The sequence below is a fragment of the Scleropages formosus genome, chromosome 1 (genome assembly GCF_900964775.1).
Source record: "Scleropages formosus chromosome 1, fSclFor1.1, whole genome shotgun sequence".
Lineage (NCBI taxonomy): Eukaryota > Metazoa > Chordata > Actinopteri > Osteoglossiformes > Osteoglossidae > Scleropages > Scleropages formosus.
In genome coordinates, this window is record NC_041806.1 from 47,203,197 (window position 1) to 47,229,920 (window position 26,724).

The 26,724-nt window shown below is 47.2% G+C and overlaps 1 protein-coding gene across 1 annotated transcript; it reads left to right on the forward strand.

Annotated features, from left to right (window-relative positions):
* The first annotated feature begins 1,728 nt into the window (after window positions 1-1,728).
* Window positions 1,729-26,105, forward strand: vash2 (vasohibin 2). Its single transcript, XM_018742507.2, has 7 exons — window positions 1,729-2,720; window positions 7,299-7,387; window positions 7,869-7,925; window positions 9,116-9,190; window positions 14,146-14,527; window positions 16,219-16,337; window positions 23,662-26,105. The coding sequence occupies exons 1-7, from the start codon at window positions 2,397-2,399 to the stop codon at window positions 23,729-23,731; spliced, it is 1,116 nt and encodes a 371-aa protein (XP_018598023.2). The 5' UTR covers window positions 1,729-2,396; the 3' UTR covers window positions 23,732-26,105.
* The last annotated feature ends 619 nt before the right edge of the window (window positions 26,106-26,724 follow it).

The following is a 26,724-nucleotide window of genomic DNA, read 5'->3' on the forward strand; positions in this document are numbered from 1 at the left end:
ATACATAAATAAAAATACAAAAAAGGTAATCCTTCACATTTTATTTCAGCTGAGCAGAAACATGATGGATTTAACAGGAATGTTTAAATGCTTTAAGATGGCCACACTATGTATGTTGTATATTCTTGTATACATTTTAATGCTTTGTATTTTGTCAAAGACACATTTATTTTACTGACAAACTATTTTTAACAAATTCTCCACGTGTTTCTCAAATATGTAAATTTATTGAAAATGTGCTGTTTTGTATTTGAAACTATGTTTCTCTGCCGTTCGGAGAACGACCGCAAGGTGGCCTGATTGCACTGGATAACACAACTTACGAACACAAGCGGGGGTCAAATATCAGTTCGTAACTCAATTTGTTCGTAAATCCAAAGTCGCTTTTAACACTAATTCACAATCATTAAAAGCTGAGCAATACACACATCCCTCAGTTTATTTGCAGTTTAGGTTCTGCAAAAACTTCATATAAAACTAATAAATGTAAAAATACTGTGACTTTATTTTAAAACTTGATTGTTTTCGAAGTACAGTAAAATTAAATTTAATTTGAACTGTATGACAGTAAAAGTCCAATTTAATGTTGATTTTTCACAAATTAGTAAAAAATCAACACTAATTCATGTACAGTGTGCAAATGAAAATGAAATTGAAAATAAACCCATAATCTGGAAAACGTTTGTTTTAAGAAACTCGTAATGTGAATATTCGTAACAAGAGGAACCAGTGTATTTGTAAGGCTATACAATTTCAAATTCTATAAATCGAATTTAAAACTATGCATTTACGAGTCCTTGCTGTCACAATTACTGTCATTCTTCGACTACTAAGAGATATTAAGAGATGTTGATTTTCATTATATCCCTAACTCATCTCATGGGTGCGGGTGTTTGTTGTCAGAGAACGCAGGTTCAGAATCTCTCCTACTATACTATACTATAGTATCGTCGAGCCAGGGACTTACCCTACGTCGGTATAATTATCCCGTAGTGTTGCTGTCTCAAAGCGCCTGGGTGGTGCGGGAGGACATGGGTTCGATCCCCACTCAGTCTGTGTGGAGTTTGCATGTTCTCCGGGTGCTCCGGTTTCCTCCCACAATCCAAAGACAAGCTGTTCAGGTTCCCCACAGTGTATGAGTGACAGGGAGAATGTGTTCCACTGATGTATGGATGAGTGACCCTGTGTGAGTAGTGTATCTAGCGGTGTAAGTCACCTTGGTGAATTAGGTGTGTGGGGTGGCCTGATAACACTACATAGACTAGTTCAGCGGAAGTCGCTCCGGAGAAAAGCGTCTGCTAAATAAATAAACGTAAATTGATAAAATGAAACGTGTCCTCTTAAATATATACATTAGTGTAAATACAGTCATGCACCACCTCTCGTAATTAGATCAAATTGTCACCTTTAGTTATCACGATTAAAATGAGAAGACAGATAATAGCTTCATAGATCCATTCACTCAGTCAGACATTATTATAGCATAATTTTCAGTTATTATTTAGTAGTATTCATCGCGTTAGAGCTGAGAATGGGGATTTGATTGAAAACAGACCACGGTCTATGACACTTAGCCACGCCCCTTTCCGGAATCACCACCAATGAAAACAAACGGGCGTCTCCCTTATATGGATTGAAAACGTGTGTCCCCGCCTCTCTTTGTTGCCTCAGCCAATGAAAGGCTCTCGAGCGCGCTCTGGCTGCCGGGCTACGAGCGGACCCATATATGAACACACGGGGTTACAGTGTTACCATCGGACGGCTTTGCGACGCGTCTCCGCTTGCAGGCTGTCAGTGAGTGGCGGGCAGCGGGGACGCTTCTCGGAGACAGGAGCGTCGCACGGGGGTGGACGGATGTCGGGGAGCTGCGGAACAATGCGGGCGAAGTTGCAATGCCTTCTCTAGTTGAGGGCTGGTCACTTGACGCCAACCTGCCCCCCCAACCCCCGGCGGGGGCAGATACTACGAAAGGAGCACCCGGGGGGGTCTCTGCTGAGGGTCTTTGATGAAGTGCTTGCATCCGCGCACCGGTTTCTGCTGCGAGATCAGGTTTTCTTTTTTATTCCTTACCATTCCGCGAATGGCTCCTTTTATATGTCTTTTTAAAATGTGCAGATGATCATAAAATATCGGTGTCACACGAACAGGTGATATATCTGTTATGACGCTCGCTGCCTTCAGGTTTTACTACTAGAGACTCTTTTTAGCTTAGGTGTTTTAATTTTGGGGTTAAAGCCATCTCTCTGCGTTCCCCGTGTACCTGCTGCTGTGGAGGTGGAAATATGGGACTTTTTTGCGGGTCGGGATGAGCACAGTGCGGAGTAGCTGAAGGAGGAGGGGGACGAGGAACCACTGGTTCAACCAGGGTGACCGGACTCGGTCCGGCAACACCCATCATGACCGGACCGAGCGCCTCCACCGCCACCTCAACGGCGGCCAGAACCGCCCGACACGGCCGCTCCAAGAGCACCAACGCGTACCCCAGCTCGGGTTCGAACGCCAGCCCCGCCCCCTCTGGCGGCCCCGCCCACCCCGCGAGCCCCAGCCACCCCGGCGAGGAAGAGGAGGAGAAGGACGGCGGCGCGCTCTTCTACGTCAACAGGAGCGGCTTCCCCATCGAGAGCCTCACCTGGGAGCGCATGTGGAGCCATGTGGCTAAGGTGCACCCAGATGGGCAGGAGATGGTGGAAAAGATCCGGAACGCCACCTACCTCCCCAGAGTGAGTGAAAACACACCCGCTCTGTGTCCGATTGTCATGTTTATTCTCATTTACCCATTCATAAATGTACACACACAGTCTGAAACTGCTTGTCCTGAGTGGGGTCACGGCGAACCAGAACCTAACCCGGCAACACAGGGCACAGAGCTGGAGGGGGAGGGGACGCACCCAGAATGGGCCGCCAGTCCGTCGCAAGGCACCCCAAGCAGGACTTGGACCCCAGACCTGCCAGAGAGCAGGCACAGGTCAAACCTGCCACGCAGCCATGCAACCATTCATAAATCAGCATAATTTTTACTGTTTTAGGATGCATAGATGGGGGAGAAACTCTACTGATGCCAAGAGAAGTAGCACAATTAAGTTATAATGGTTACAGCTGCTGTCTTTGGACCCAAAGGTTGGAGGTTTGAATCTCCCCTCCAGCTGCGATGCTCTTGAGTGAGGTGCTAGCCCTGGACCGTTCCAGTAAAAGTTACCTGGCTGTGTAAACGAGTAAATGGTAGGAGGTAACTTAACATTGTAAGTCGCTTTAGAGAAAAGCATCAGCAAAACGAATGGTTGTGAATTTAACTGGATGAAAAGCATTACAGGAGGTGGAATGTGAACCTGGGCTCTTTACATTGCAAGTTAACTGTTATAAATACTGTACCCTGCTGGCCCTAATCAACAGTTGTGCACAGTTTTGCAGGATATGTATGGATATTATACACACACACAGTTCAGGCTATGATTCCTTCTCTGTCTTCATCTCCTGGACATGACCTGTACCTCTTTGTCTTTAACCACTCCTGTACCCCATAACATACAGTACCAATGAGAAGTGTGAGTAAGCTTGTTGGAAATGAGTTTTTCCTTCAACATTTGTTTTTTGGTTATCAGGCTTGACCAGGAAATGAGTCACCATGTCTTCTCTGCTCTTCTGCACTGGTTCCCAGAGATGGACACTTGTGGGTTGCTTTATGTTCCTTCTTCTGTCCAATCACTTCCCACATGTACTCACACTGGTGTTTCCATAGTCAGAGCTGGGGACATAGGCCACATGCTGCCCTAAAGAAGGTTGGATTCGGTTTAGTCCAGTACTATCAGTGGCTGTTAACAAGACTACTGTGTTGGTATAATATAACCCCTCATCTGACATCACTGTGTCCCAGATTAAATACAGAACATTTCATGATCATGAAATCCAGAAACACCAGGACTGAGGTCTCTGTGTAAAGATATGTAGAAGTGTCCTGCAGCGGGATTCTGCTCGCTCCCGTTGGCTCCAGGTCTGCCGGTTTCTCCGTGTGCGGCGCAGCGTAGCCTGAGGGGGCCTCGGCTCTTCACCCAGATCGGCACGCAGCGGCTGCCCCACTTTCCATCACGAGACTCGTCATCCCCGGACCCGTTCGTCGCGGCCCGTTGCGTGTCAGCGTTCTCTGCCCCCGTCCTGCAGCGTCCTCCAAGTCCCGCGACCCAGTTAAATCGTTCCTGAAAATGCACGCAACCGGACGGGATCCGAGCGAGTGGCATTAGTGCGCTCAGCTGTTGCGTTCTCAGTGTGTTTGCGAATTCATCAGCTCACAGGGATTATGATTATGATTATGAAAGAGCGTTGCGAAATGATGCGAAGACTCCAGGAGGTCCAGCGGTCGTCCCCGTTTTTTGTGCTGAATTGTGACATATATCTTGTGAAACGGCTAACCGGCGGGGCATCGGCTCGTCAACTTTAGGAAACCGCGACGTCCCTGTGGCTTCGTCACGGGTTCGACAAGGAGGGCACCTAAATGTCAGCGAAGCAAAGCAAGCTGCGGCAAAAGAAAAAGCGTGCAGTTTTTATTCTGCATCCTAAGTCGTATGCATTTTTGATCATCTTACAGTAATACCGCAGTACCTTTATTCTATTAATATTCTTATGCAAGTTTTATTCCAGTTCAAACGGGGCGGAATTCTTTTGCCATGTAACCCCACTGCAGTCAGGGGATCACTGTTTGCCGGTTACCCTTCATAAAATCAGTGATATTGCCATAGAATATTAATTTTGCATGGTTTATATATGATAGAGTAATCTTTCTCTGAGGCCTTCAACCACTTTCCGTGGGGACCTTCTCAGCAGTGACGTGACAGGCGTCTGGTGACTTCATATGCTGTGACACCAGAGCTTGTCAAGTGCTGTGATCAACTGTGAAAACCTGTCCGTCTGTTGTGTAAACGGGTGCCTTCGGTCCCGTGACTGCCCACGAGTGTGTAGGATCTTATCCTCGCGGTCTACATACAATCCCCTTGATGGGTTCACACACGGCTGGTCACCCGAACACGGGAAAGGCTGGTGTGGGTCACTCGGAGACCCTGACTGTTGACTTCCAGTGACACTGGGCTTATCCACAGATGTTTTGCAGCAGGTGACATAACGGTTAGATGCAGCCTTTGGACACAAAGGACCCTGGCTGAAATGCCACCTCCTGCTGTCGCAATCTTGACCAACATGCTTACCCCGAATTGATACAGTAAAATGATCCAGCTGTATAAATTGCTTTGGAGGAAAGCATCGACACTTCCAAATGAATCATTTCACCTGTCGGCGCTGAGGTTGAAGATCCCTTGCAGTTTTGCTTCTGCTTCCTTACAGATTTGGCATTCTTGCATTGCTGGACATGCCCTTCGCCAGCAGGTGGCGCGGTTGTTGGAGCTCTTCCCTTGCACTATGAATATTGCTGGCTTGAAAACCTTCCTGCTCTAATACTCTAATCAAGTTACTTACCCTGAACTGATACAGCAAAAATGAACCCTGCTGTATGAATCTTATAAGTGCCTTAGTGTATAACTCTAATATTTTAAGAGGCCTTTAAGAAAGGTGTCATCAGAATTGGTTAATAATAATATACAGTACATGGACAATGGTGTGTAGATCAATAATGTCACACCCATTTGAATAAGGAGGGAGCTAGAGGGAGACCAGAGCTTTTCCGGAGACTTGTTTTTGTGTGTGTTGGAGGTCATGAAAGCAGCCCCCCAGCCTTGATCCATTACCCCAAATGCCCGGCCCGTGAGCATGGCAGCACTGCAAACCTCCTCATGTCCCAGACTGTCTTTCCTGACCAAGGAGTGAAAAGATCTAGTTTCACGCCTCCACGCATGTGAGTTGATGTGATGGTTTTGCCCTCCGCCAGCCGTCTTACACCTCCTCCCTCTGCGTGAACCCGAGAGGATGGGAGTGCAGGGGCCCGGCATTCCGCTTATTATAGTGTGCACTGTGGGTGGAGAACCGCACCGAACCGAACCGAGATATTCCCTCGACAGCTGGGTGACTCAAAGTGGTTGTAAGATGCGATGCAACCGGATGTTTTTTCTCGCTCTGCTTTTTTTGTTTTCTCTTTGGTTTGTAGTGGTGTTTTGGGGAGGGTTGGGTTGAGCTCTGGGGTTTCAAGCCATATTAAATTGCACCCTACGCTGGTGGATGGCAGCTGAGATGCAGGGTGCGGAATATATTCAGTAGCATCCGTCTTTAAAATCCTCCCGCTTCTCATGTTCTCGTTCTCTGGGATGCGGGAAGGGCTTCTGTGGAAAGGAGATGCTTAAAGAGCGGAGAAAGTTCAGACAGCCTGCCCATCTCTCTCTTTCTCTCTCAATGGATGCTGTTCATCTGCAGGGAGACGCAAAGCTGCTGTGAGGTCTCGCTGAGTAGCGAGAGCCTGTCGGAGGTTTCTGGTCAAAATGGATCCTCTTTTCTGCTCGCACAATGTTCGTCAGTTTTTGGACGTTCGGCCTCCGCTCTTTGCTGGAGAAGCGACGGTGGAGAATCTAAAGGGGTCATGTGTGCGTATGAGAAGAGCGCATGACATGTGACTGCTTATTACCACTGAACAAATTCAGCTGACTGTGTGTGTGTGTGTGTGTGTGTGTGTGTGTGTGTGTGTGTGTGTGTGTGTGTGTGTGTGTGTGTGTGTGTGTGGTTACACAACCGCTGATGTGTACAACGCTGAACGTCAGGAATGAATAAAATCATGCTTCAGCTACGAGAAGCCAAATGTTCCCCTTAATTTCTTTCAACAGCGAAAATCTCTGGAGAACAGAGTGTATAAACTGGCGGGAAAGCATTGCCTGAATTTATCTTTAAACACACACTCCTCGCAGAGCAACACTGAAAACAAACAGAACCTGAGTTAACCTGACTGTGGAGACCTGTGCCCATCCATCATCTGTCCATTCTTCCATTTTCAGCTACCGCTTATCCAATTTGTGAGCCTGTTATTCATTTGGATGATGATGATGATGATGATGATGATGATGAGACACAGGCCAGTGTGGAAAAATGAAGTGTGTTTATGCAAACTGTCTCTACAAAACAGGCTTTACTGATGTTCTCTTTTTTTTTTTTTTCTTTCCCCCCCGGGGTTGAATTGTAGAACAAAAAATTCATGAAGGAAGGAAGTTTGGGGAATTTAAAATTTTCACTGTGTCTCAAAGGAAGCACCTGTAGGCAGGAGATGAAGAGTTCATACCGCAGCCTCTGCTCTACACCTCCGGCTCTCAGCAGAGGAACGCGTGTCGTCTGAAGTGAGCATCACGTTAACTGCGCTCCTGTTGCTTCTCTTCCAGCCTCCCACGCCGGCCGTTCCCACCTATAGACCTTCCATGACCGTCCCCGACTGGCTGCAGGCCATCCAGAACTACATGAAGACTCTGCAGTATCCTCTCTCTGCACACCAAGCTGGCCAGGCATGTGCTGCCAGTGACAGATGGCCATATAAGGGGTTGTGGAGGTCTCCGTGGGTGTGTGTTTATTCTCGACAGCGTCACCGATCCATTTCTCACACGTGTACACTCCTGTCTAGGGTTACTCGCATGCAGCCTGGCGAACGTTGACACAGAATTTAATCTTCTGTGATGTTGGTCAGAGCGGGTGCAGCGCCGCGTAGCTAGGGAGGGCTCCCTTGTTGCCATGACAACAGCATGTCCCTGGAGTATGTGCTAAAATAGGTGGAATTTTAAGGATAAATCTGTCAGATCAGGTCAGAGTCGGTCAAGGGATGGAAAAAAGTCAATGGGTACTTTCATTATTCCAGCCATGTACAACATGATGGCGATTACAAAAAAGGAGAATCAACAGCTTTACTGTTCTTTGCACTTGGTTCCATGACCCCGGTGAAGGCCCTTAACGACAGGCAGATACAATCACACGGGAACGCAGTTCTTTGAAATAAGGAAGACGAGACCGCTGAGCGGGTAAGTTGGGCCCATTAATTCATTTGCGGTTTAACTCTACTGTCCTGGCAATAGAAAGGGATGTTAGTTCTTTTAAAACGGATCCTGTTTTAGTACAGGTGGTCCTCGGCGTACAACGGGGTTCCATTCCGACGTTTCATTGTTAGTCGAAAATTCCTTTATACTGTATTATATGAACTGTAGGAATATATATGCAGTGAATGCATTATGTTTAAGATTTGTCATTTTCTTTTAAGCTCTAATATAACAAATTATTCATGTTGCGATATGTAAATGTAGAAAAATGGCAATATAAAAACTGTATAGTAATTATGAAGTAAAGGTAATTAGAAAGCTGAAGTCAATACTGAATAATGAATGCCCACTTTTTGGCTGATTGCTACCATCAATGAAAAGCAACTTGAAGAGAATCACAAAGGAAATGTTTTGTAAACGCAACTGCTGCTAGACATCCAAACACTCACTGAGGCTCAAACAGTAACAAATACGGTACCTTGTGGTAACTCGGTCAGCCAATGTTATTGTACAGCAGACCGAGTGGGCATTGTTTGACCTTTAGACCAAATATTGAGACTCAAAAGTAATATAAAGGTTAACTGGATGACCGTCTGAGTTTATGTGGTCGTCAGTTGCATTTGCCGAAGACCACCTGTACCTGATTCCTGATGAACAATATAGAACACACACACACACACACACTGAAACCACTTGTCCCGAGTGGGGCCGCAGCGAACCGGAGCCTAACCCGGCAACACAGAGCGTAAGGCTGGAAGGGGGAGGGGACACACCCAGGATGGGACGCCAGTCCATCAATATGGAACACCGTGGTATTCATCAACATAGAACTGGAGGCTTTTGATGGTTAAAATGAGAGTAAATGTGAGTACTAGGATCACAAGCTGCTCATTGTGTGGCACCTGATGAGGAGAGTTCCTCATAGAGCTGTTGATCTCATTGTGGTCTCGGTTTGTTCCTAATACGTTCAAATCCGGTCTGTTACCGGTAGGAGAAGGGTGGGCTTGAGTTTAATCTCCTCAGACCGGATTAATTGTTGGAAGAGTGAAATAATGAAATTGTTTGCGCTGTCTGTGAACAATGGGAGCTTTGGTTCCGGTCATGGCGCGTTAAAGTGACCCTTCCAAACGGGCATGGCTGAACGTCTCAGAATCTTTCCTCCGTTTCCTTCCCAGGTTAATGGAGACGGCAAGAGAGATGACCCGGGAATCCCTTCCCATCAAATGCCTGGAAGCGGTCATCCTTGGGATGTATCCTTGTAGTGAGACATTGGCCTCTTGTTGTTGTCCTTTGCTCAGCCACAGCAGGTCACATAGCTTATAGCTGTACTTGTTTACAGGAAGAATCTGCTAGATCTGGACATCTGCTGGAAGCACCTGGGTGAAGTTCCTTGCTAATGGCACGGATTCCTGTTCCCTGTCTGGGTCTAGGACGTACACTTTTTTTCAAAACAAGCTGGATTCCTTCACCCCTTAGTCTCCTCACACTTTTACTATTATAACCTTTCATCTCAGCGGGTTATGATCACACTTCTGCTCAGGAGTCCACTGTCCCCACAGCTGATGCGATGCCATCGCATTGACGTAAATTAGTTAGCCGTCAGCTGACAGAAGAAGCAGAAATGAGAGATGGCAACTAGTGGAACATTTTGAGGTGTTTTTGATAGCTTTCCCAGTTGGGCAGAGATACATTATTATGGTGACAAGCATGTCGGATGGCGTCCCTTTTCATCAAGCCCAGGGCTGTGGAAAACTTGGTTGCTTGGAAACAGATCAACCCCCCCCGAGTTCACATGTCATGCTAAGCTGCCAGGACGTGTGGCCCCTTCAGATGCTGTTGCCCTCATGTTGGACTCTTAGGAAGGGTACGGGGGTGTTGGTTGATAGTCATGTCTGGGCTCTCGACGCACTAGGGCAGCAATCATGGAGGGTTGAGCAGTAGGGTGCCAGTAAAAGATCTGGAAAATATTAAGTTTGCTTCTCTGTTAGATCTCAGCATCTGAAATTGTTCTGTAATGAGTTTTATGGAAAATATTGTTACGTCTACCAGGCTGCTCAAGTGTCTAATTTTCTACAACCAGTGCTGTTCTGTAGCATATTCATTATTCATTCACATGCTCTCAATGGGAATCTTAATGCTGATGCTGCATGTAAATCTTGCAGGTAATGCTGTGGTCAAGGACATAGATGTGAGGTTTCGGTTTTAAACCCCAGGAGGAGCCCTGCATAATATTCTTGAGCAGTGTAACCTAGATGTCACGATGTTCGATTTGGCCCCAAATGACCTGGAGGAACTGGGACAGTTCTTCTAACAGGTAGTGAAGCAACACCACCTAAAGGTTCCCAACTCAAAGAAGGTCACAGTGATGAATAAAATAACAGTGAAGTGGATGTGCACTCTGGGTTTGGTGAATAAACTAGCATTAGGCATGACTATCCTTAGCACATACAAACTTGAGTGACCATTAAAACTTTGGAAGTATTTTACCAAAAGTGGTTAAGTTGAAGAGGTGAGACTTGCCCAAATGAGCAGATCTAGTCTTTCATACCTCCTGGGCTCAGGTGCTGCTGCCCCTGGTTCCAGAATAGAGGCCGTGTTGATCAGTAAAAAGCCAACAAGGGTGTGGAAATGCCCGGGCATCTTTGTTTCCCCTCTTTGTTCACTACTCTTTGACTTGGCACTCAGTGACAGAACCAGCGCTGCCCTTCGGCTCGAAACACAGGCTGAGTAAAGGACACCAGCGCTGCGCTGCTGTTTTTGCTTGTGAAGTAAGAACTGAGGCCTGGGGCACATTCTGTCACATCGGATGTTCCTGTGCTACGTGATTATTATATTGCGGGCTGTTGAACTCGGCCAGGCAAGGCCAGTCGTTAAGGTTGCTAGAGATCATCTGACTTTTCTCTGCGGCATAAGATGAATTTCTGGGCTGTTGAATCACAGTCTGACAGTGTGCTGTATCATTATGAAAACATGTGCCTCACGATGAATGTGTTTGGGAGGCAGGGGCACTTGGTGTCGGAGGACTTCGAGGACGTACAAAGGAGGGTTCTATTTCCTCAAACAGATGTGATAGTTTGCATGCTGGTGTTAAGCAGAGCATGTCGATTGTTTATAGAGTCCTTACAACCCATCATGTTGAGGAAAAGCAGACTTTTCTGCCTGTAATGTGCGAGCCATGGTCGACGGAAAGTTACTCTTCTCTCGGGGATCTTGCGGACTCTGGCTACGGTTTCTCGATTGGAAAACCTCTCCAGTATTGACTGTGGATGTGTGCTGAGTCGGAGAGGTTTTAAGTCGAGGACGTACATTTGCTGAAATAGCTGGCCACTCGCCACTCCGATGAGGCATTTGTTACCTTACGGTAACATTGTCGTTGCACATTATTGAGTCTCGCATCTTTAAGCTAAAGTGGTTGCCACTTAATTGTTTGCCCTTGTATTTCTTTGCTCAGAATACATCCTTAGTCACCACAGACATTATTATGTCTTCTTATCCTGGCAACCACACTTTATTTCCATGGCAACCGTAATCCTTGGCGGTTGAAGGACTCTTGCTGCCGAGTGAGGAAATCCGCAGCACTGCCGAGAGGATCACATGTCTGCGTAGGGGGTAACGTGATCTTTCTGCCGGTTGTAAAAGGTCCTTTCATTTCAGGCCAGGTTGGGGGGCGGCAGGCACGGCAGCTGCATGAGGAGGCGCGGTGGGGGCGTCGGGGGAAGTCGACCTCAACACAGAGGCAGACTTGGTACCGGTGCTCCTGCCAAGGTCAGGCAGTTCACGCTGTGAGGTTATACGTGGTATACAGGACTGGTCTGCAGCAGTGTTCAACTGTAGGACTCAAGTGTTGAGTCAGCATGCTCAGTGACTTGGGGCAGCTTTGACTCTAGAATGTTCCTTCTTACATCTGGGTGATATGTCTGTTTTTCCTTAAGAGGAAAGTTCATTGTCCCATCTGGGGTCTTATCCCCTGGCAGTGCTGGTCCTGCTGCCCCTGCTGCCCCTGGGGTGAGAATTTAATGAGTAATGTGCTGAGCAAGTGATCAATGGTGTGGCAGGAAGTGGTGGTTTCATACACAGGAAGCAGGGGAAGAGAGCTGAATAATTCCTGGCTCCAAGTCACATGTGTCACAGCCGTTTCCTTTTTTGTTCCCCACTTGGCAGCAAATTGTTGAGAATCTCTTCTTGATGGAAGAGATCGGAGATCATGGCAACAGGTGGTGTAGTGGTCATAGCTTTCGATTTCCGATCAAAGGTTCAAATCCCAACTCCTGTTGTACTTTTGATCGAGGTACTTACCCCAAATTGCTCCAGTAAAAATTGCCCAGCTGTATAAATATGTGAATTATTATATATGAAAACGAGATGAAATCGATGCCAAGTACAGAAGGAACTCTCGTTCAGCAGGAAATCTAAACTTCAGTGAGTATTTACATTTATTGGTGTAGCAGATGGGGGCACGGTGGCACAGCAGGTTTGACTGGGTCCTGCTTTCTGGCAGGTCTGTGGTTCAAGTCCTGCTTGGGGTGCCCTGCGACAGACTGGCATCCTGTCCAGGGTTTGTCCCCTCCCTCTCCAGCCTTGCGTCCTGTGTTTTCCGGGTTAGGCTCCGGCTTGCCGCGACCCCTCTCGGGACAAGCAGTTTCAGACAATGTGCGTGTGTTTAGCAGATGCTTTTCTCCAAAGCAACTTCCATTCAACTCTATGTAGTGTTATCAGCCCACACACCTTTTTCCACTGCAGTGACTTACAGAGCTAGATACACTACTTACATTGGGTCATTCATCCATACATCAGTGGAACACACTCTGTCACTCTCTGTCACTCACACACTATGAAGGAACCTGAACAGCATGTCTTTGGACTGTGGGAGGAAATCAGAGTACCCAGAGGAAACCCACACACGCAAACTCCACACAGACCGAGCAGGGATCAAACCCCTGCCCTCTCGCCCCACCCAGGCACTATGAGAGAGCAGTGCTACTCGCTGTGCCACCATGGCACCCATATTAGCAGGTAGTCTACTTTTTACCATGAACTAACTAGTGTTTGTTCAGCAAAATTGACAGTTAGGGTAGGAACTGAACCCAAGGCCTCACTGGGGCCTGTGAGTTTGGGGGAGTCAGATGTTCCTTGGTTCAGCCGACATCTCCCGCATGACCAGGGGCAGACCTTGCACTCTGACACCCTTGGCCATACCTCATTCCTCATGCTTGGCTGTGCTGCATTTCGGCGGCTTTCTCCAGCGGTGCTGGTTTTGTAACAGGTCCAACTGGATCACGGCTGCCAGCCCAAATTTGAGGAGGTGGTGGGGAAAGGCACCAATCCAGGCCACTGTGGGAGCTACAGAAAATTCCAGCACATGCTTGTAGTTTTGGGAATTCAAGAAAACAGTCGTCTCAGCGTGGGATGGGCCAAGACTGATTTTTATTATGTTTTGTTTCTGAAAGCTTAATTGCCTCTTGGGTTTTGTGTGTTCTTTGGAGACTTTTTATTTTTTTTATTTTTTACCTGTGAAACTATGATCAAGGGCAAGGTGGAAGGTATTTGGCTGAGTTAATTTTTGCGTGGCACCCATATTATGTTATTACAAGTTATGTAATGAATTAATATGCAGTTAATGCTAAGACTCACCAATAAATTGGCCTGTGTGTGTTAATGAGTGTGGCCTCCCACAGCCCAGGGCGATATCATTAACCCGGCTCCCATCAGTCCGGAGGGTGTGTGAAGAAGACTGCCGTGTTGGCTTGAATCCAGCCAGCCTCACTCACTCACTCACTCTCTCTCATATACACCCTCATACAGTTGTAGATATTACTCAGCGTGTTATGGTAATGCAACTGATCAGTCTCTCTAAAGTGTCGTGTCCCGTATGTGAGTCGTTTGCTATTGCGTAGTGCAATTTATTTGCGACCCTGTAAGCATGTGCTTAAATATATAAATGGATCTAAGTTAATATTACAACCCTTATTTTGTATTCGTGAACAAATTAGGAGCGTTGGCTTGGTTCTTTTGGCACCGTGCTTCACACATCTATACTGGGCAGCAGACAGCTTTGTGATTAAAGAGCCATCGGCCTGGGTCAATACACGCCAGAGGAGCTGCTATAAATAAAAGTTCAGGTTGATAGAAGCCATAGAAACATCTGCCAGGCAGCTGAAGGTAACAAACTGCCTCTACGTGCCTTGGACCTTAACCGGAACTGCAGCTACCTGACCAACGGGCTCGCCTCGGTCGAGCGCTTTCCCATCAGCTTCAAGACCCAGTTCTCAGGGCACCACTTCCATCACGTGGTGCTGGGCGTCTACTGCAACGGGCGTTACGGCACGTTGGGCATGAGCCGGCGTGCTGACCTCATGGGCAAGGCTCTGACCTTCCGCACACTCAGCGACCTCATCTTCGACTTCGAGGAGTCCTACCGCCGATACCAGCACGTCCTCAAAAAGGTCAAGATTGGTCTGTACGTGCCACACGACCCACACGTCTTCCAGCCCATTGAGTGGAAGCACTTGGTGCTCAACGCCTGCCGGTTGGCCCGTGAGGACATGCGCAAGGAGCTGGAGAAGCACGCCCGTGACATGAGGATGAAGGTGGGTTGTGTGGGGATTACGGGTACATTGACTCTACTGTGACTCATAATGGTTGCCATACACAATGAAGGGGACCTAAGTAAATGTGAGCTTTTCATGGGGTAAGAGTGGCTAGGGGGCAAATGTAGGGATGCGGACTGGCTGTTTGTTCATTCGTCCGGATTTTATGGAATCTGGCTGTAAACATCATAAAATGGGATGGGAACCCAAACATGCTGGGTCAGTGACCTCATCCTGAAAAAGATAACACTTGGATGTTACTATTCTCGTAGCCTCTCTGAGCAGTTTCTGGGTCACCATGGTATTCCCCAGTATGGGGAAAAAACATATGTTTAAAAGGGTATTTTGAAGTGCCAGTGCTGATCAGGGACAAATCCCAGCAAAACATTGTATTTGGAGGAAGATCCAGGACTGTACCTCCCAGGATCTCCTGTGCCAGCTGCACCAAGGAGTTGGGGTGCTGCCAGGCTGGGCAGATGCACTGGGAAATATAGGTCACTTCTTGCCAGTTGTTCCAATGTGGACAAACCCTCAACCTCAGCTGCTCACTTCCCTCAGCTGTCCATATTTGTCACGTGTCAAGGAGTTGGACATTGCGAACTGCGTGTGCCCACCACGGTGCGTTATTGCGAATCTTAAAGATTGAATTATGTCTTGTCCAAAGCACCCTTGGCGGTATTTCCCTGCATGTGACTTCATTAGCAGTCGCTAAATAGTTATGTCCAAATATTTTCATGCTGCTGCTGTAACTGCAGTAGGTTCAGGCTTCTGTTTGTAAGTTCCTAGAGCATCGGGATGCTCTTGAGACCTTGCCGCTCCTAACAGAAATCAGACGCCCATTCATAATTGAGAAGATTGTATTTATGGTCGCAGTGGCGAACTCAGGTTCCGCTGCAGTTGCTGAGGGTAGTTGAAAGCCGCAGGAGATTTTAAGATGACTTATCATGGTGGGAGGGGGGTGCGGTGGCGCAGAGGGCTTGGCCAGGTCCTGCTCTCTGGCAGGTCTGGGGTTTGAGTCCTGCTCGGGGTGCCTTGCAGTGGACTGACGTCCCATCCTGGGTGTGTTCCCTCCCCCTCCAGCCTCGCGCCTTGTGTTTCCGGGTTTGGCTCCGGCTTTCCGTGACCTCACTCAGGACAAGCAGCTTCAGCTAGGTGTGTGTGTGTGTGTGTGTGTGTGTGTGTGTGTGTGTGTGTGTGTGTGTGTGTGTGTGTGTGTGTGTGTGAGAGATATCATGGTGTTCTCTGATAGGCCAAGCCAGATTGATGATGGGTAATTGAATTCCCTGAACAGGATACCTCAAGTGGTCAAATGCACACCGTGCAAATTAGGGCCCTTCTAGCCAGTGACCATAACGGGGCCAAATAAGAGTTGACCGATGAGAGTTTTAAATAGCCGAGGTGCTCAGTCACACCGAAATGACCGTAATTAACACTGGATGAGTCATTTTATGATGCCCACTTTGCTTTACGATACCCAACTGTTCAGTTGGGTTGAGATTCTCTTAATGAATATCATGATTTTACTGCAGTCTAATGTTTAGAGATCACATGGAGCAAAGCAGCGAATGTGAAAGTGGAAAAAATTTTTGCTTTAAACGGGAGCAGATCTGCTGCAGTGTTCAGGCTCTTTTTCGGAGACGTGCCCCACCCCCACCCTCCCGTCTGAGACACGTTTCTCGCTTCATCGACAGATTCTCAAGTCCTCGAGCGCCCAGTCGCCCATTAAAGAGCGCGCACGCGGGAAGTCGCTGTCCCCCCGCCGGCGGCAGAGCAGCCCACAGAGACGCCACGTCCACAGGAGAGACAAATCGTAAGTGTGGAGTCCTGGCGGGGGGAGGGGTAGGTCTGCTGTCGGCTGCAGTTCACGGGTCATCATTTTGCTGATGTAGTCCCCAAAATCCATGGGTCATTGTCTTGCAATTTTACGAGCCATTGCCCTATTGGTGATGTCCCCAGAGCAGGCAAAGAATAAAACGAAAATTCTTTTTTTCTTTAAAATAAATCACTATGCATTGTGATTAATTCCTCCTTGCGCTGTTCTCAATTAGTCTTGGACAGTTAATTAAGTATTGCCTTCCTTCTTATTAAATCTATTTAAAACATCTTAAAAGCTCCAGCATTGAAGGGACTCCCTGACTCCGATCGTGATTTTGCTCTTGGAGAGATGCGATCCCCGGACCGTAAGCGATACGGCTTGGGAGGGAAGTTAGTGATTTCCATTTGCCTTGAGTTAACGTTCTTATTGTTTGGCTTCTGTGCTTGCGCTTGTAAAAAGAACAAATATTTGTTTGTCATTTCGTTAGGTCCTTAGGCAAACTTGCAACACGTGACTTTAAGACGCTAATGAATATAAAGTCATTCATCCCGCGTCTCAACGATTCCTGTTTATAGCAGCGGGTTTTTAGCAAAGAGATGAAATGAGCTGGCAAGGCCATATGTATGAGGAGGTTAGTGATAAAATGCTCACTCTCTATGCTAATTCCCACTTTTTTTTTTTTTTTGAACGTCAGCAAGCCACATTTGGAGAAACTGAATAATCTGCAAGATTTCCCTTCTTACAAAACTGTAACGCAGCAGAATCGGTTCTACACTTATGGCTGAAGTTCCTTCAGTTCCCTTAATGACAAGCTTGCTTACCAAAGCTTTTCTAGTGCGAAAATGTTGAAACCATTTCCCTAGAAGGCAACTGCTTTAAACACTGCACCACCTGCTTATCAGCTTGAGTTCAGTTGGAAGGTTTTGAGTTCAAGTCCCTACTCCTGTTGTACCACCATTGATCGGGGTACTTACCTGGAATTGACGCAGTTAGAATACCTCGCTGGATAAATGGGGAAATCACAGAGGAGTTGATTATCCAACACCGTAAATCACCTTCTATAAAAAAATGTCAGATTAACGATTCATTAATGTCGACTAATGTAGGGCAAATCGGGAGCAAGGATCAGATGATCTGGACCCAGGTTACTGTCTGCCTATTGAATGATGGCAATCTGGTTCCAAATTGGATTGACTTTAGAGATGATTTTTAAAAAAATTTATTCCAGTGACTTGAACTGGTGATTAAACTGTGTTCTTAAATTTTTTTTTTTTTTTTTTTTTTTTTGGACATACTCTCTCAGTTCCATAACCTACTTGCACTAGCAATTGTAATCCTCTCCGGATCAAATCCTTTATTCGAGTTCTTCTCTCCACGTCGACGACTCGTGTTTCAAGGTGACACGGCCCTGCGTTTTTCATCAAGTCCATGTTGGGACGCTGAGCTCCGCAGTCCTTTCTGCAGGGAGACGTCCCGTTGAGCAGCCCCGGCCGCTGAAGTCCTTGTTCTTTCTGCCGTCGGGTGGCCCGGCCTCACTGGTGACCCATGGTCTAGTGAAGCCTCTGGAAGCCCCTTTTCCTTCTCTAACTTTTGTAGCTGCTGACATGCCTCGAAGGCAGCGGATGACATAACATGGGCCAAAAAAAAAAAAATGCTCGCTTTTCATCAAGCCTGGAGGTAGTCCTCGTCCCTCTGCTGACATCCCAGGGTTGGGGCAGATTCCCGAGTGCCGTTACCCACAATTCCCGGATGTCCTGCTCTCATCCAACTGCTCACCAAGCTTGCAGACAGTAAGAGGGCCAAACCCTTTTGGTGGGTGCTTGCGATGTCTGTATTTAAGGTTGACATTGATTATTATGGGGATTTCCTTTTCCCTTGACTCGGCGCCGACCCCTGGCGTGGTTCCCCGAGAGGGCACGCGCGCACGGAATCTGCCGCGCAATCCTCTCCGCAGCATGCGTTTGAACAGACAGCGGCGGGATTTTGTCGTCTTCTCTGCGCTCAAATCCTGCTCGTGTGACAACTTGCACTTTCAGTCGGAGGTCAGAGATCTTTGGTGGAGCATAAGCCCACGATCTCACCCTTGTCTTTGTAACTGCGATTGCTGAGATTAAAGTAATAACGATAATTCAACATGAGACAGATGAGCCACTATAATTATTATTGTTTATTTTTGTGACACCTTTATCCAAGCATATTTACCTTTTTTTTTTTTTTTTACCCATTTACACACCACGTGTTCTCACCCAGGGACAAACCAGGGTATGTAGCTCAATCAAGGGTACTGCAGGATTTGGATTCAAACCAGGAATTGATAGATTCTAAGGGGACAGCCTTAACCACTACGCCCCCTGGTGTTAAACACTCCTTAATTAGACTGATCTAGCTGCTCTTTGTCAGTGTGCTCAATGTACAAAAGCGAGGAAGGTGGCACGTCGGTGTTGCGGTGGCAACTGTTGCTTAGTGACATTTAAACATGCTTGAAGCCGGAGACCACCTCAGAGCTCTCCGGGGTGCCTGTGTATTTTTAGTTTAGTCTGTGACACCCACCACTTTGCGTGTCCCTTTCTTCTGACAGCTTAATGGAGGTGCTGGAGGGTAGTTGCCCACCATACGACACAGCCTTGGCAGCGGCCAAGGTGGTACATTCTCTTCTTTGGATACTTCGGATACCCTCCGTTAGTCAGGTTTGCGCACAAAATCCAGCGATCAGGGCTAAAAGTCCATTTTATGTTGGACTGTGTCTGGCTGCTCCGCGTTTCCAGGGTGCTCAGCTACAGGTCCCCCTACAGGGTTGAAGGACAGCTTCCTCCCAACCTTTCCATTGTCTTACATTTATTTCTCTAGCTGATGCTTTTCTCCAAAACAGTTTACACTGTTAAGATACCTACAGTTATAGAGCTGGGTAATTTTACTAGAGCAATTTAGGGTAAGTACCTTGCTCAAGGACACTAAGTTGGAGGTAGAAATCAAACCTGCATCCTTTGCGTTGAAAGGCAGCAGCTCTAACCGCTACACTACCACTTTTCTCCTTTCCTCCCATCTTGGGGGTAGGAGGAAGCGTAGTGGTCAGAGGCACTGCCTTTGGAACGGAAGATCACAGGTTCCAATCCTACTTACTGCTACAGTACCCTGATCACTGTACTTACCCTGAATTTTGCCAGTCATAATTACCCTACTGTGTAAATAATTGAAGGTAGCATCCACTAGATTAATACATTTGAGTGTCAACACTGTTTAGGTAGCTTGAAGGAGAGAACTTTTTTAGGGGAAAATCAGTTATGGGGATTTAAAAGCATGTTTTACTCAACCATATTCAGTGCCTTAAATCACAGCTTCTCTGAAACTACGTGGTGATGGAGATAAAGTTGTTAATCCACAGTCACCAAAGTTTCACTGTCAGTTTAGCAGATGAATACAGAAGCTCCCTGATTGTCCCTAAGCCCTTAATAGCAGCTGGGCTTTGATATGATCTGGTGGAGAGCAGAGGAGGAACAGAGACCATCCTTCATAGTGAAGATTCATTTCTTTGGCAGATGATTTTCTCCAAAATGATGTACAACTCAGAGCACACAAATCTACGTTGATCAACAAAGAGCTTTAGACACAGGATTATTGATGCACAGCTTGTTTGTCTGAAACCACCATGCTGGAAGTTCACAACCCTCAAGTAGCTGCCCATAGAAATGATGTTTAAATAGCAAATACAAAAATTATCATAGCAGATGGTGTTGAATTCATTTATGTAGCTGTCAGGAGATCAGAAGAGAAATAGGTCTGAAAGAGACTGGTTTGAAACCCTTGCATGCTAGGAGGGATTCAGCAGTTCTGAGGGACAGAGGGCATGTGTTCCACCGCATTGTGTCGAAAGCTAAGAACCAACAGCCTTTTGATTTTTGGACCCTGTGGATAGTTTTTGAAACGGTCTTGCTGAAGTTTTTCTTGAAGCTGAACTGTACTCAAAATACATGACTACGGAAAATGGACTGCTAGAAGGAAACATTTTCTTGCCAGATTTTCCACTGGATTCCTCTGAAGCATGTTGTAGCCCAGGATGACATTGGCTTTTTGTGTTGTGTTTCCATGGTCCCTTAACGGTAAATGTGGCTAAGAGGTCATGTGGTGTTTAGAGGCTCTGCCCAGGGCAGGGGTAGGTAGTTAGAGACGGTGTCTCCAGGGCAGGTCGAATGGGGCTGAAGTAGAAAGAAGGGGCCCATTGTTGAAATCTGAAGCCCATAACTCTCGTACCTTTGGGGTAAAATCGTTGAGTTGAACTCCTGAGATGCTGTTTAAGATGAGTCCATGATCACATTACTTGTCGTCAAGCGCTGTTGTTGACCTTGACTCTTGGCAACCACATATAGAATCTCTCCAGAACGTTCCGTCCTCTACTTGCATCATTAGTGTTGAAAGGTGTGTGTGTGTCATTGAGTCCATCCGTCTGGTTGCTGATCATCCTGTTCTGTTTCCTCCACCTTTTCCAAGCCTTGCTGTCTCTTTGGAGAGTGCGGTCTTCTGTTTGTTACTCAGCCCGCTGGAGATCTCGAAGCACTTGGAAAAACACGTAGCCAGATTGAAGTTCTTGTAACTGCGCTCCGCCCCCCACGTCCACTGTAGTGACACAGAACACACGCTGCCTGCTCCAGCAGTAGGAGGAGCGGAGGAGTTTCGGCGCCGGTCCAGTTCGTTAGCGCCGATCCTCCCGGGGCTCTCTTGGCCGTCTTCGGCTCTGAACCGGACAGGCGAGATCTACAAGTAGGAGGAGGGGTGTCTTTCTGTTAATTGAGAGAAAGCAGATGATCCCTCCTCTGAGCTGCACTGTTAGAGATTAATTATCCAGAGCAGCTTGGCCTGGAAAACTGCAGTCATTGTTCATCTGAAATGGTAACACGGCTGATCAAAACAAACACGGGGCAGAAAATATTAAACAAAACAAAGAGCGCATTAAACCCAGGTTTTAACAAACGATGGAGATCCATCCAGCCATCCATCCCCAGAAACCACTTGGACAGCACAGGGCTGTGGTGGATCCAGAGTCTATCCCAGAAGCACTGGATATGAGGCAGGATACACACTTTTTAATAAATATCAGCCAATCAGGTTGATGGCCAGGTAACTACTTGAGGTCGACACCCAATCAGGGAGCAAGTCTGCTTGCAGGTGTTTTTCACCATGCAGATCTGATGAATGAACAATATTGCCCAGCTGGAAGCAGCCGAAGTTGATCGCAAACTTGCTCGAGATTTAGAAATGGAGAAGGAAGTCACAGTTGAATTTTTGAATATATTTTTTTACAATTTCTACACGGGTGTGGTGGTGCAGCGGGTTTGGCCGGGTCCTGCTCTCTGGTGGGTCTGGGGTTCAAGCCCTGCTTGGGGTGCCTTGCGATGGACTGGCATCCCGTCCTGGGTGTGTGCCCTCCCCTTCCAGCCTTACGCCCTGTGCTGCCGGGTTAGGCTCTGTTTTGCCGTGACCCGCTCAGGACAAGCGGTTTCAGTCAATGTGTGTGTACAATTTCTACAACTGCCTGTCCCAAGCGGGGTCACAGCGCCTACTGTAATGCATCTAAGCAAATGCATCGGGGGGGTGTGGTGGCACAGCCGGTTTGGCCTGTGCCTGCTGTGTGATGGGTCTGGGGTTTGAGCCCTGGTTGGGGTGCCTTGCAACAGACTGGCATTTCATCCAGCGTGTGTCCCCTCCCCATTCAGCCTTGCACCCTGTCTAATCACATATATATGTTAGTATTGTATCTCCCTAGAGGGCGTGGTGGTGCAGTGGGTTGGACTTGATCCTGCTCTCCGGTGGGTCTGGGGTTCAAGTCCCGCTTGGGGTGCCTTGCAACGGACTGGCGTCCCGTCCTGGGTGTGTCCCCTCCCCCTCCAGCCTTATGCCCTGTGTTGCTGGGTTAGGCTCCGGTTCCCTGTGACCCCATATGGGACAAGCGGGGGTGTGTGTGTGTGTGTGTGTGTGTGTGTGTGTGTGTGTGTGTGTGTGTGTGTGTGTGTGTGTGTATACAGTCTAATTTCCTGTTTGTTTCATAAGGGAAAAATGTTCTTCCAGCAGCTCAGAGTAGCCCATAAGCGTCCTACATCTCTGAAGAAGAAAAGAGCATGAGGCCAGCTCATCTCATACAGGTGCCCAGGGGGTTCCCCAGGTGTACTCTATTGAAAAAAACAATCAACTATTGACTGGTGCTGTACCTAAGTCACAGCTGCATACAAAGGACCCGCTCCTCTTCTGGCTAGACGGAGATGGATTGACAGCGGGGTGTTAAGAGGCTTGCTGCTCTTGTGTCCTCCTCTTAGTGGGAGACAGATTGCCATTGATTTCCTGTGGGCCCGCAGAGCGGAGGAGCACCAGGGGCCAAGTGCAGCATCCTCACCTTGTCACGGGGAGCGTGGGCAACGCAGGCAACACAGAGCTGCGCTGGGAGATGGCTGTTGACCGTGGCCTTGAGAATGGGAGAAGGCCTCAAATGGGGGTGTCGAACCCACTGCTCCATATGCAGGATCTACCTTCAAGTTCTTGCACTTGCGTTGTGATTTTTACGATATGGACTTTTTTTTTTTTTTTATAAAGATGATGACTTTCTGTATTAAAAATGGGTGCAGCAGGTAAAGTTATGGTTAGAGTCACTACCTAAGACCCTGGCTCGTATCCCACCTCCTGCTGTAGTACCTTCAAACCAAGTGCTTACCCTGAATTAACACGGTAAAAATTACCCCTGCTCTATACCCGTTATAAGCAGCGCACACACACCCATCTGAAACCGCTTGTCCCATACGGGGTCACGGGGAACCGGAACCTAACCTGGTCACATATGGTGCGGAGCTGGAGGGGGAGGGGACACATCCAGGATGGGACGCCAGTCTGTTGCAAGGCACCCCAAGTAGGACTCGAACCCCAGACCACGGGACAGCAGGACCCAGGCAAACCCACTGCGCCACCACGCCCCCCATTATTAAAAGCAGCTTTACATCATAATTTACTTTGGAGGAGAACATCAGCTAAATCAATAAATTTATAGAAATAAGAATAGCATGCATACCTGGGTGTACACATGGATGTGGGAGCAGTAGGGACAATTAATAACTAGTAGCTACAGAAATGCAAACGAGCAGTTAATGTTGCCCCGTAGGACTTCCAAACACTCCTTACTCTTCCCGCAAATTTTACAATGAATGCAAATGTGGCCGCGAATGTTTATGATCTGTTGTCTAACAAAAATTCGTGTAATGTTCTTCAGTAGGAAGTGAGCCGTCATCATGGGAACCTCTCAGAGTGCATTCTCCTTTCCGACCCTACCGTCTCGTTGCAGGCCTGCGGCCCCGGACCGAAAACCGGCGGAGCTGAGCATGCTGAACGATGGCTACCAGATCCGCATCTGAGACTCCGCCCCCTGGAGATCACTGGCCACGCCCCCTTGGTCCACATCCAGAGTTCATATCCTGGTCAGCGCTCATATCTCAGCGAGATCTATGTTGTTTAACATTTGACAGATATGATTTGTATTATCTGTGTATCTGGATTTATGTCCCAAGTATCTACTTCAGGTTTCCAGTGAACAATATTTCAGCCTGGGGGGGGGTGGATGTGTGGTCAGGGGGCATCTTCACTTCAAATCACTCTCCTTCATTCATTCCCTTGTGAGATCTGAGCTCATCAATTCCCTTCACATTGCCTTCCCTGCCAAAGCGGAGAACTCGAGATGTTTCGGTGAAGCGTAGATCCTCGGCACCCTTCGGATTTATTAGAAGATGAGGTCAGACGTGTCAACGCCAACAGTATTTCCCGCTGCAAAAAAATTGTGAATTTAACACGAGCCAGCAGATGGTTCCCGGGAAACTCGGTGTAAGCATATCTGTCTGGTCTTCTGGTCTTCAGCAACCCTTCGCTGCATGCAAAGGCCCCGTCGAGCCTAGAGATGATTCACTTGGATGGGGCAGTGCTGAAAGGTTGTGAAGCCTTAAGATATGAGTATGTTCATCTGCTCATGTGGAAGCAATTTTTTTCTTCATCAAGTATGAGATTTTTAGAGAAGCTCACATCTAAGGAGGTGTGAAAATATGTAGCATTAAGAACACATATTTTACAACAGCCAACTTTTGTTGTTCCTGTAATGAATTTTTAAGACTGTGGCTGACCTCTGTTGACCCCTGCAGGGTCAAACATCTCTAGCCGGAAGAGCGGGAGATGGCCCATGTCGACCATGTGGTCGGCTGCAGATGAAGGAGCGTTTGAACACAAAGAGGGCTGCTATCACGAGGCCTTAGTGATCTCCACCCATCCTGTAAGATGGTGAAGGTGTTCCTCATTTTTCCAGGGACCTCTGCTAATGACGGGAAGCGAATAATCCAGATGCCTCGTGGCTCTTCTGGATTTAGCGGCGATCACATTCTCTGGATCGGGCCAAATCGACAAGCTCACTGGAATGTGACGCACATGTGCAATGTCCCGCCGCAGATTCCCACCCACGACCAGCAGCGATTGGGCACCAACTTAGCGGTTTCGGTATGTAGCACAAGACTTGTGGCTGGTGAACAAGCTATGCAAGTCAAGCAGTCTCCTTTCGAACCAATGACCCCTCCAGCCGCCGTGATCCTCTCCTCTCGTGTGATCGATCTTCTTGTGTACGGGTTGCGTGCAAATTGACATCGAACGGCAAAGCCTAGCTGTAACGGAGCCCTCGGACGAGGGGATAGTCATCTATTTTTAACGAGATGTATTTTACTGAAAAATCATGCGGTTGGCGCATGGATCTCGTTTCTTTTTTTTTTTTTTTTTTTGTGTTTAGGATTTTTTAAAAATAAGAAACAGAAGCGCCTCCGTTAGCTTTAATAAATCGCACAAAGCTGCGGTTTGATCGAAAGCGGCTTTTGTGCTGCCGTTACCGTGAGCTCGGTCCGCGTTTCTGGAAAGCGAGGCTTAATCTTTCTCGCCGTTTCGCAGTAGAGCGACCTTGGATGTCTTTGTCGCGCAGGCTAATGGGGACGGCTGTCACATTTCCTTCTGAGCCGGTTTTAAGAGCGACGCTCTTATTTTTTCCCTCCACCACAGTGTCAATGGAGAAGCCGATCGTGATTTTGCCATTCAGTATTTGTTTTCGATGGTCGGCGTATTGGAGGGGAAACCTTCCCGTGGTCGAATATGTATGTGACATGGTGCAGTATTTGCCACACAGTTTTAACTGTATTCACAAAACATTTTCGTGATGTCCACGCAGATCGAGCAACGTTTTATACGGAACTACGAGTGGTGTCTGATTGGTGGAACCAGGAGGGGGCGGGGTTACAGCGAATGAGTTTTCCCTTTTTCTTTGCATGATGTGACCTCTTATTAAAGTATAACTTCAGTCTGTTTGCAGTAAAATTCAGGCTTCATCAAGTCTTAAGATGGACATCCACGAGGGGGGTGGGGGGGTCTTCGCACTGTTAGCCAATTTCCCGGGGATGTAAACGGGCAGTGGGCTTCTTCCTGAATCTTTTCAGACTTCCTCCCCATCCAAACTAATTTGAAAGAGAGCTATTCTGAGACATTTGTCCTGATCACATGTTGAGGCATCTGTAAGAAATGGTTTTAAACCACTGTTACCACAAACTGAGCAAGAGTAGCATCTGAAAAAAATTTATCCTTTGTTTTCTATATTGTGACTGATGGATTTTTATATGACTGTGGGGTTAGGGGTGGAGCTCTGTTACCATGATCTTACTATTGTTTTTACCTACTGCAGCATGTTTTAATAAAGCAAATTCATTTTTTAAGGTTCCTTTGAATTTCTGTGCTACAACCAAGTTTTCAGATGAAAACTAACACAATCTCTTGTTCTCTTAATCTCTCTCACACAAGCATGCACGCAACCCTCTGCGCTTCTTCGGTCCCGCCGCGGAACCCACATCAGGGTCAGGTGCTTTCTGCAGTCAGCTGTGGAAATGCCTGTCTGGTAATCTGCTTACAGCAGCTATACGTGACATGCAGGGACACAACAAGTGCAAATTTAGAGCTCTAATCCTTCATTTCGCATCTCTGACCAAGCAAAGGGAATTCTGGGAAACCCCTAATCACACACTTAAAGCCTGAAATTAATCCTCACATCCACAAAAAAAAATAAAAAAAACATCAACTCAACTTGTTAAATGTGCTTCTTCAATGTATTTTCATACCGGCCCTGCTGATGATGCAGCCTTATTCACGATGAAGGCTTACTGATTTAATCCAGCGCTGTGCAACGTCTGTAGTGGCAGCTCTCGGCATCTTGGCAGTAGAGCAAAGTGGGGAAAATAATTAAAACATTTTCAAAAAAAAAGATTTAAAATATTGACAGGCAGACATCAGAGAGAGCCTATGCTGCGGTGCAAATTTAAGTGGAATGCGGATGTTATTC

Excerpts from the sequence above, each read along its gene's own strand:
- vash2 (XM_018742507.2), top strand. The coding sequence starts at position 2,397 with ATGACCGGACCGAGCGCCTCCACCGCCACCTCAACGGCGGCCAGAACC. Across the intron at positions 7,926-9,115 it reads AAGACGAGACCGCTGAGCGG|GTTAATGGAGACGGCAAGAG; the intron begins GTAAGTTGGGCC and ends TTTCCTTCCCAG. Across the intron at positions 16,338-23,661 it reads GTCCACAGGAGAGACAAATC|GCCTGCGGCCCCGGACCGAA; the intron begins GTAAGTGTGGAG and ends GTCTCGTTGCAG.